Source organism: Leptodactylus fuscus, chromosome 3 (assembly GCF_031893055.1).
Source record: "Leptodactylus fuscus isolate aLepFus1 chromosome 3, aLepFus1.hap2, whole genome shotgun sequence".
Taxonomy (NCBI): Eukaryota; Metazoa; Chordata; class Amphibia; order Anura; family Leptodactylidae; genus Leptodactylus; species Leptodactylus fuscus.
Window position 1 is genome coordinate 73,185,048 of NC_134267.1, and position 9,744 is coordinate 73,194,791.

At 46.7% G+C, this 9,744-nt stretch overlaps 1 protein-coding gene across 2 annotated transcripts in view; it reads right to left on the minus strand.

Annotated features, from left to right (window-relative positions):
* PCNX2 (pecanex 2) overlaps positions 1-8,403 on the minus strand; it is a 383,347-nt gene extending 374,944 nt beyond the window's left edge. The window contains exon 1 of one of the 2 annotated variants that reach the window (XM_075267754.1): positions 8,098-8,403. In XM_075267754.1, coding sequence (XP_075123855.1) covers positions 8,098-8,250 — 153 coding nt within the window. In that variant the 5' untranslated portion in view covers positions 8,251-8,403. The remainder of the gene's footprint in view (positions 1-8,097) is intronic. The other variant, XM_075267755.1, reaches the window with a different exon arrangement.
* Positions 8,404-9,744: the final 1,341 nt, after the last annotated feature.

Below are 9,744 nucleotides of genomic sequence, written 5' to 3' on the forward strand. Positions count from 1 at the left end.
GTCTGTCCTTGGGATAGACCATCAATATTACATCTGTGATGACACAACAGCCAGGACCTCTGCAGATCAGCTGTTCCAGGACAGCGCAGCTATAGGTAATGCTAACATTTCTAGGAGCCACGCTGTTCACTTTCCATACAGTATGTGGCAATAAGTTTAGGTAGTGCAGTGTTGCACATCGTATGGCGGGAGAGCAGCATGGCTCCTGATATGTTATTACCTTCAACCGCCCTGTCTTGGTATTGCTGGTTTGCAGGGATCCTGATGGTGGGCCCCTAGAAATAATTCCACTGGTGGGCCCTAGACACCCCAGTCCGACACTGTACTACAAGTCCCCATACTACCTGCCCAACAATACCAAGCTATGAATATTGCTGAAAATGTAACTAAAGTGATCTGGCTGTAGTCAGAAACTAGTAAAGAGAAATAGACTATAATACTGAAATTGCCTGCCATAAACCAGTATACATGGGGAATACCGCCATACCACAAACATGTAATTGCCAACCATTTACGCAAAGAAGTACCTACTTCCCACTTATGAGGTCCGAGGTCCCACTTATGGTGGTAACCTTATACACATGATACAGACGTATATACCATGTACAAGATAACACCTCTTCAAGGAATACCTCTCCCACTAAAAACTATAACTGTCCATTTACATTCATTGGCAACCCTATACCCACTTATACTGCCAGGAAAGACATAGAGAGTATAAAGAAGGGTAGCGTTGTTGTGCTGCAGCTTCTCCAGATACTACAGCAAGGCCACGGCACTTACTGTAGTGAAATAACGTTCCATTGTTGTTTGATGGGTCCCAACTAGAGATGAGCGAGTACTGTTCGGATCAGCCAATCCGAACAGCACACTCCATAGAAATGAATGGATGCACCTGGTACTTCCGCTTTGACGGCTTAACCCCCCGCGTGCCGGCTACGTCCATTCATTTCTATGCGAGCGTGCTGTTCGGATCGGCTGATCCGAACAGTACTCGCTCATCTCTAGTCCCAACCACATCAACAGCAAAACAAGCCATTAAATGATGCTTAGCATGATGAGAAGAAGCCCATGATCCGCTTGAGATACCGTAGTCTCTGAAGGCAGTGAGAGACCCTGTAATGTCATCTCTCAATCATTTCAGAGCACTTGATAACTTTTACCCTTAGCCGCATGCACTGACCTAAGGGCACCAAGACTGAAAGTAAAAGCTGAAATTCTCGTCTTTGCTGGACATGGACCAGCACCATCCTGATTCTGCCCCTTCCGCAAGGAAGGGGGGGCATAGGCCTATATTACTCCTGCACACAGAGCATGGGGTTATCATGGTAACAGTGCTGGGCTCCATTCACTAGCTGGCTGCGATAAACACTTTAGACACTGCAGCTATGGCGGTATCAAACTGTGGGCAACTTTAAGAGAAACATGAGTTGGTCAATATAAGCGGTCATATATCTTCACTAAGAAAAGTACAAATCATCAGAAAGGGTCCTTGAAGCTATAGATCTTTATCAAAACATGCCCTTTTTTTTTTTTTTTTTTTTTTATAAATAAAATATTTTTCTCTCTCTCCAGCCGCAACCAGCCCCAGCTCGGAGGGCTCAATTTAGTGCACAGGCATGTGAAAAATGACAGCCATGACCCTAGGGACTTACCCTAACCGGGTCTTCTTAAATTTAATTTGTTTGCCGTAACCAGGGGGTCCGTAACTCTGACGGTTACCCCTCCACACCAAGGGGCCATACCTCCGATGGTAAACCCTTCACACCAGGGGGCCATACCTCCGATGGTTACCCCTCCACACCAGGGGGCCATACCTCCGATGGTTACCCCTCCACACCAAGGGGCCATACCTCTGATGGTTACCCCTCCACACCAGGGGGCCATACCTCCGATGGTTACCCCTCCACACCAGGGGGCCATACCTCCGATGGTCACCCCTCCACACCAGGGGCCATACCTCTGATGGTCACTAGAGATGAGCGAGTACTGTTCGGATCAGCCGATCCGAACAGCACGCAAGCATTGAAATGAATGGAAGCACCTGGTACTTCCGCTTTGACGCCGGCTGGCCGCTTAACTCCCCGCGTGCCGGCTACGTCCATTCATTTCAATGCGTGTGTGCTGATCCGAACAGTACTCGCTCATCTCTAATGGTCACCCCTGCACACCAGAGGGCCATACCTCTAATGGTTACCCCTCCACACCAGGGGGCCATACCTTCGATGGTTACCCCTCCACACCAGGGGGCCATACCTCCGATGGTCACCCCTCCACACCAGGGGGCCATACCTCCGATGGTCACCCCTCCACACCAGGGGGCCATACCTCCGATGGTCACCCCTCCACACCAGGGGGCCATATCTCCGATGGTCACCCCTCCACACCAGGCGGCCATACCTCTGATGGTCACCCCTCCACACCAGGGGGCCATACCTCTGATGGTCACCCCTCCACACCATGGGACCATACCTCCGATGGTTACCCCTGCACTGGGCTACACCCAAGGTGGTTGCCCATTACTGGCCAAATTATAAGTAACTTCAAGGACCCATTAAAAAACATAATTAATGTCAATAGTACGAATTATAATGCACATCAATAGCTATAGTTTAGGATTATATTTAAGCTAAAGTATTAAGAAAATACATTAGTAAATAACTAATATTTTTAATAACGTATTTTTCGGACTATAAGACGCACCCAGGTTTTAGAGGAGAAAAATAGGGGAAAAAAATTTTCAGGCAAAAAATGGTAAAATATTTAATATATGGGAGTTGAAGTTTTGGAACAGCTGCAAGGCCACATTGACAGGTGACCCTGCAGTTGTACGGGGATGTATAGGGCGTTTTTTTTGTGGGGCCAGGTGTACTTTTTAGATATACCATTTTGGGAAATGTTTATTGCTTAGATCACCTTTTATTTAATTCAGAGGCAAAACAGAGAGAAAAACCCGGCAGTTTAGCACTTTTGATTTTGACGTTCACTGTACATAAAAATATTAGTAGACAGGGCATTTTCAGACACAGGGATACCTAACTGTGTTTCACAGTAATGTTATACTTTTATATGTATTCTAGGGAAAGGAGGTGAACTTTTATTTTATTTTTTATTATATTTTTTTTAAGTGTTTTTTTTTTTTTTTTTTTTTTTTTTTTACTATTTTAATATCCCCCGCCTAGGGGGCTTGAACCTGCAATCATTTGATTGCAAGTCCCATAGACGGCAATACAAGTGTATTGCCGTCTATGGGAGATTCTATACATTACTATCGCGGAGGGTCATAGACCAGCCGCGATAGTAATATATAGCTATGACAAGCCTCGGAGCCTTCATTTAGGCTCCCGGCTGTCATCGGAACAGGTCGGCTCCTGCGGCCTCGCCGTGCAGCTAAGACACTCCCCGCTCTATTACAGCAGATGCCGGGGACTGTCTTAGCTGCCGGGGCCTGCAGATTGCCGCGCTACTGCCGCTGAAGAAAACCAGCGGTGGCAGTAGCGCGGCCATGCTGCAAACCCACTCCTCCACCCACATTCAGACTATAAGACGCACCCTCATTTTCCTCCGAAATTTGGGGGGAAAAAAGTGCGTCTTATAGTCCGAAAAATACGGTATATTACATTCTGTTAAACACATTTGAACAAGAAGTGGCAAAAAAACCAAAAAAAAACTTGTTAGTGTATCGCAAACAACCTGTTATACAGTGGCTTGGAAACACTTGTATGCGTCCCAATCCTAAGCAACCATGTCATTTAGGGTTACATAATAAGGCAAGGCCAGTGACAGTAACAAAGTAAAACACTGGCCTAAAAATTGGAGACCCAGACACACAGGGTCCTCTCTTCTACTCGTACTAGATCACTCAGCTACTTAGACATGTATGTACAGTATTATACTCATGTTGGGACTATGCATGAAAATCACTTTATATCATATATATCATCATATATATATATATATATATATATATATATATATATATATATAGCACCATAGCACCATGAAATTAAAGGTGCTCTAAAAGTAATAATAACCTACACGGCTCACTCTAAATATTGTACAGGCGATAATACTAAATCATATCAGCTCCAGAATAATCCAGAGCCATGTAGGTAATAAGGAAAGACTCAGCAGCTGTCAGTGGGCACAAAATTATACTGTTATAGGACCCCACTGAGAAATATCCCATCATATAGTATATGCCATAGTAATGGGACTGGCTGCATTATATGATGTAACATATAATAATGGTGATCCATATACTTATCTGGATACAGGCTGTAAATGCTCTTAAGACACCGGCTACATGAAGACTAAGAAATACAATAATCCCGTGCAGTATTTGTCTGGTATCCATTGTCTAAGTGCCTAATACGGAGGCCATAAATAGATCATTAGACGCCAAATAAAGGAATAATAACACAAGCTCTTAACTTTTCTGGATACAAACCCCTTCCTCTTGAGGGGGAGGTCCTTGGAGCTACGAAAATCTGGCCACCACACCAAATTACCCCCAGCCGCAAGCACAGGGGCACCATAACACCAAGAATGGCAGTTTTACCACACAATAACCCACTCCCGGACACCCCCAGCAGGAACCCAAAGACCAGGCAGACCAAGATAAATTAATCCTAGTGGAAACTAACCACCATGTTTCCCCACCGTTTACAATTTCAATCAACTCCAAGAACCCCCTACCAATTAAAAATAACCTGTATACAGTATAGCCAGTATATACAGTATGACCTGTATACAGCCCTGAGAAATTACATAGAAATAATTAACTTTAACGTATTCCCAGCATGATCAGTATTAGCAGAGCTGGAGGCCTATACAGGGAGTATCAGTGCAGCCTCCATTACCCTCACCACACTGTACCAGGCTGTCCCGCTCTCACCACAGGATCTCCATTACATGTGTCCTCTCAGCTTCACCATAGAGAGACCCTCAGCCCCCAGGACTCATGAACAGTCTGTATTATATAGTAGTATTTATGAGATATCAGCTATGTCTGCAGTGTGTGACGTAAATACATGAGGGGACTCTTTGACTGTATATAACCAGAGGCATACCTCCCAACCGTCCCGATTTCCGCGGGACAGTCACGATTTGGGTGACATGTCCTGCGGTCCCGGTTGGAGGGAGGTATGTCCCGATTTCAACTCAGATCTGCGTCCAGAGGACGCAGATCTGAGTTGCACACATATGCGGTTGAAGGAAGGAGCTGACTCGCTTTGCCGCTGCCGCCGGCTACTGGCTTGCAGACGCGATGTGACACATGTGATGTGTCATGTGACACATCCCGTCTGCAAGCCAGTAGCCGGCGGCAGCGGCGAAGCGAGGAGCTCACACAGGTCAGCTCCTCGCTTCAGCCGCATATGTGTCAGCGAGAGAGGCGCGCAGCGGCCAAGCGAGGAGCTGACATGTCAGCTCCTTCCTTCAACCGCATGTGTCAGCAAGAGAGGCGCGCAGAGAGCGGCGAGGGAGCGGAGGAGAAGGTAAGTAATGTGGAGGTGGAACGTGAAACTGGGGGCAGATGAAGGAGAGGACGGCATGACACTGGGGACAGAGATGGAGGGGACGGCATGACACTGGGGGCAGAGATGGGGGGGCATGAATCTGGGGTAGAGATGTGGAGACATGAATCTGGGGGCAGAGATGGGGGACATGAATCTGGGGGCAGAGATGTGGAGACGTGAATCTGGGGGCAGAGATGTGGAGACATGAATCTGAGGGCAGAGATGGGGGGACATGAATCTGGGGGCAGAGATGGAGGGACATGAATCTGGGGGCAGAGATGGGGGACATGAATCTGGGGGCAGAGATGGAGGGGACATGAAACGGGGCAGAGATGTGGGGACATGAAACTGGAGGCAGAGATGGAGGGGACATGAATCTGGGGGCAGAGATGTGGGGACATGAATCTGGGGGCAGAGATGGAGGGGACATGAATCTAGGGGCAGAGATGGGGGGACATGAATCTGGGGGCAGAGAATGGAGGGGACATGAATCTGGGGGCAGAGATGGAGGGGACATGAATCTAGGGTCAGAGATGTGAGGACATGAATCTGGGGGCAGAGATGGAGAGGACATGAATCTGGGGGCAGAGATGGAGAGGACATGAATCTGAAGCAGAGATGGGGGGACATGAATCTGGGGGCAGAGATGGAGGAAACATGAATCTGGGGGCAGAGATGGAGGGGACATGATTCTGGGGGCACATGAATCTGGGGCAGAGATGTGGAGACATGAATCTGGGGGCAGAGATGGAGGGGACATGAATCTGGGGGCAGAGATGGAGGGGTCATGAATCTGGGGGCAGAGATGGGGGGACATGAATCTGGGGCAGAGATGTGGGGACATGAATCTGGGGGCAGAGATGGAGGGGACATGAATCTGGGGGCAGAGATGGGGGAGATGAATCTGGGGACAGAGATGGAGGGGACATGAATCTGGGGGCAGATGAAGGGTGTATATGAAACTGGGGGAGAGATAGAGGGGGGACATATAATTTACGGGTTTATGTAGGAGGATTATACTGTGTGCGGGCAGATGAAAAATTAATGAGAATGGACGGATTCAACACAAAAGTGGGTGGAGCTAAATTTGCCGCACATTTTGTTCCTCTTTCGGTTCTTCAAAAGTTGGGAGGTATGCTATAAGAAAGGTCTGGAGACAGTTTAAAGGGATTCAATCATTAAAATTACATTTTTTTCTCGATAAAACGTAGAAATAGCCTTAAGAAAGGCTATTCTTCTCCTACTTTTAGATGTCTTCTTCAGTATAAATCACGGTTTTTGGCGGTATGTAAATGAGTTCTCTCGCAGCACTGGGGGCGGTGCCCAGTGCTCAAACAACTGGCTTCAAACTTCTAGGCTTATGCAGTCAGCTCTGCCATCGGGCCTCGGGCAGAGCCCGATGCGCATGTCCGTGGCCATTTTCTAGCGGCCGCTTACCCCAGCTTACTGTGTAAGCAGTCAGAAGAAAATGGCCACTTACACAGGAAAATTGCCGCGGTCATGTGCAGTCGGCTCTGCCCGCGGCCCGACGGCATAGTCGACTGCGCATGACTAGAAGTTTGAAGCTAACGCTGGAAGAAGACGCAGGGAGAGACCATTCCAGGCGAAGATAGAGGCGGTGCTGGAGATTTCTCTTGCAGCATTGGGGGTCCCCCCAGTGCTGTTTGAGTGCTGGGGACCTCCCCCAGTGCTGTGAGATAACTCATTTACATACCGAAAAAAAACGGGATTTCTACCGAACGGCGATACTGATAAGACATCTAAAGGTAGGAGAAGAATAGCCTTTCTTAAGGCTATTCCTATGTGTTAGGGACAAAACAAAGCATTTTAATAATGGAATCCCTTTAAGGTGGAAAAATCACCTGACAGGTTCCCTTTAAAGCTTCTGGGCCCCAATGCAAAATCTGTGACAGAGCCACTTATGTGTAATTTACAATGATGTTTTTTTTTGTTTGTTTGTTTTTTTAATATAATGTATAGAGACCTTTATTCCTCATCCACCTCAAAGAGCTGGTAGCAACTATTTCCTTGGTATTCCTATAGCTATGCCCTTGTATTTTAAAGCAGGAGCGTAGCTAGGGGGAGCAAGTAGGTTATGTGCCCTTGGTGATGGTTGGGGGGGGGGGGGGGCACCAACAAGCCATTTTTCTCCATTTAAATACAGAGGAAGGATGGTGAACTGAGCCATTGCCTGGGTCAAGGAAAGCCTAGATATTGTTCTCTTAAAAGGACCACTGTATGTGGCAAAAGTGCTCAGGAATTTTACTGTTGTTACTGAATTAAAAGCTACACCATTTTTATCCTAGCATTGGTTCTTTTTCTGGTTAAACAATACACATGCATTCAATGAAAAGAAATCTAATTCTCAATATCATGTGCCTGTCCTGTGACTAATACAGTGCAATGTGAAAAGGGGAGGGTTGGGACTTTGCAGCTTTACTCAACTATAGCTTACAAGCAAGTCTGGAAGCAAGCAAGAGGAGGGTTGGGACTTTGCAGCTTTACTCAACTATAGCTTACAAGCAAGTCTGGAAGCAAGCATCCTTAGCGGTGTATGAAGAATTTATAGAATACTTACCAAGTGCATTGCAAGTGGTAACAGGAGCAAGAATATCCACAGATACAAATGGCAGATGTTATTAAACTGGCTGTCATGCGGGTCATGGTACCAGCCTCCTGTCAATGCTGCCCAGACCCCTTGCCTGAATATCTGCAGGATGTGGGATCCCATTTCCACTGCAGACAGTACACAAGAAGCAGCTGGTGAATGACTTCAGAAGGATGAATGAGCTGCTGCAGGAGACTCACAGTGCGCAGTCCCACAGTAATCAGTCATACCATGGATTTCCTGCAGCAGTTTCCAGAAGCTGACACTGAGTGCAGACAAAGCATATTCCAAGGAGCACTGCCGCAGCTGTTCCGCAGAATAGGAGAGGTATATTTTTAAGATCACCACTAGATGGCTGTCTAGGTAATTTTCAGCATGAATTACAGCAATGAGTCATAATAATTATGATCTTTATTGACCTGGATTATTTATAAAATGAAAAAAAATAAATACTTTTGAGAAAACCTTTGACTAAGGATGCATGCCCGCAATAAAATATCAATAAACATGAACAAATTGAGGCTGCACGCAACACGATAAAACAAAGTTAGGAAACCATTTTTGTTTAGCGTTCCAATTTAAATAAAAAAATCAAAGATGGAGTCCTCGTAGTGTCATGCAATAATTTTATTACTGAGGACCCCTAAACTAAAGTCATAAAGCACAAACCACAACATAGAGGTGCTGTCATACTGTGCTCTCAACCTCATGTGCTTACCGCTTTTTCCCTTGATACACCTGTACCTTTCCATTAGAAGCAATGTATGCAGCTGGGAGCAGAGTGAGTAGGGTGGTGACACACTATGTAGCTGGATGCTGCATCCATTCCCCAGGTCACCAATACCTTCACTTTTCTGTTTCTGTAAGGCCTGGTTCACATTTGCGTTGGCAATCCGTTTGGGGAGTCCGCATGGGGCCCCCCCCCAAACGTACTACCAAACGCATTGGCAAGCAGAGTGCAGTGAAAGCACATGGACCCCATAGACTATAATGGGGTCCATGTGCTTTCACTACACACCGTTTGCCAATGCTTTCGGTTCTATGGAGGACCTTCTGAATCTGTTAAAGATGAACTTGTTAAAGTAGGAGTATATACGATTGTGTCCGTATTGACCAAAGACTCCTGGAAAGGAAGCGAGAAAGTGGGGCATATGCTGTGGGGGCCACAATGGGGCATAATGCTGGGTGAAGGGGCCACTATGAGGTATAATTCTATGTGCAGGGACCACTATGGGGTATAATACTGTGTGCAGGGGCCACTATGGGGTATAATACGGTGTGCAGGGGCCACTATGGGGTATAATGCTGTGTGCAGGGGCTACTATGGGGTATAAAACGGTGTGCAGGGGCCACTATGGGGTATAATACGGTGTGCAGGGGCCAGTATGGGGTATAATGCTGGGTGAAGGGGCTACAATGGGGCATAATACTGTGTGCAGGGGCCACTATAAGATATAATTCTATGTGCAGGGGCCACTATGGGGTATAATGCTGTGTGAAGGGGCCACTATGAGGTGTAATGTTGTGTGCAGTGGCCACTATGGGCTATAATACTGTGTGCAGGGGCCACTATGGGGTAGAATAGTAAGTGCAGGAATGCGGGGGTGGGGTCAAAAT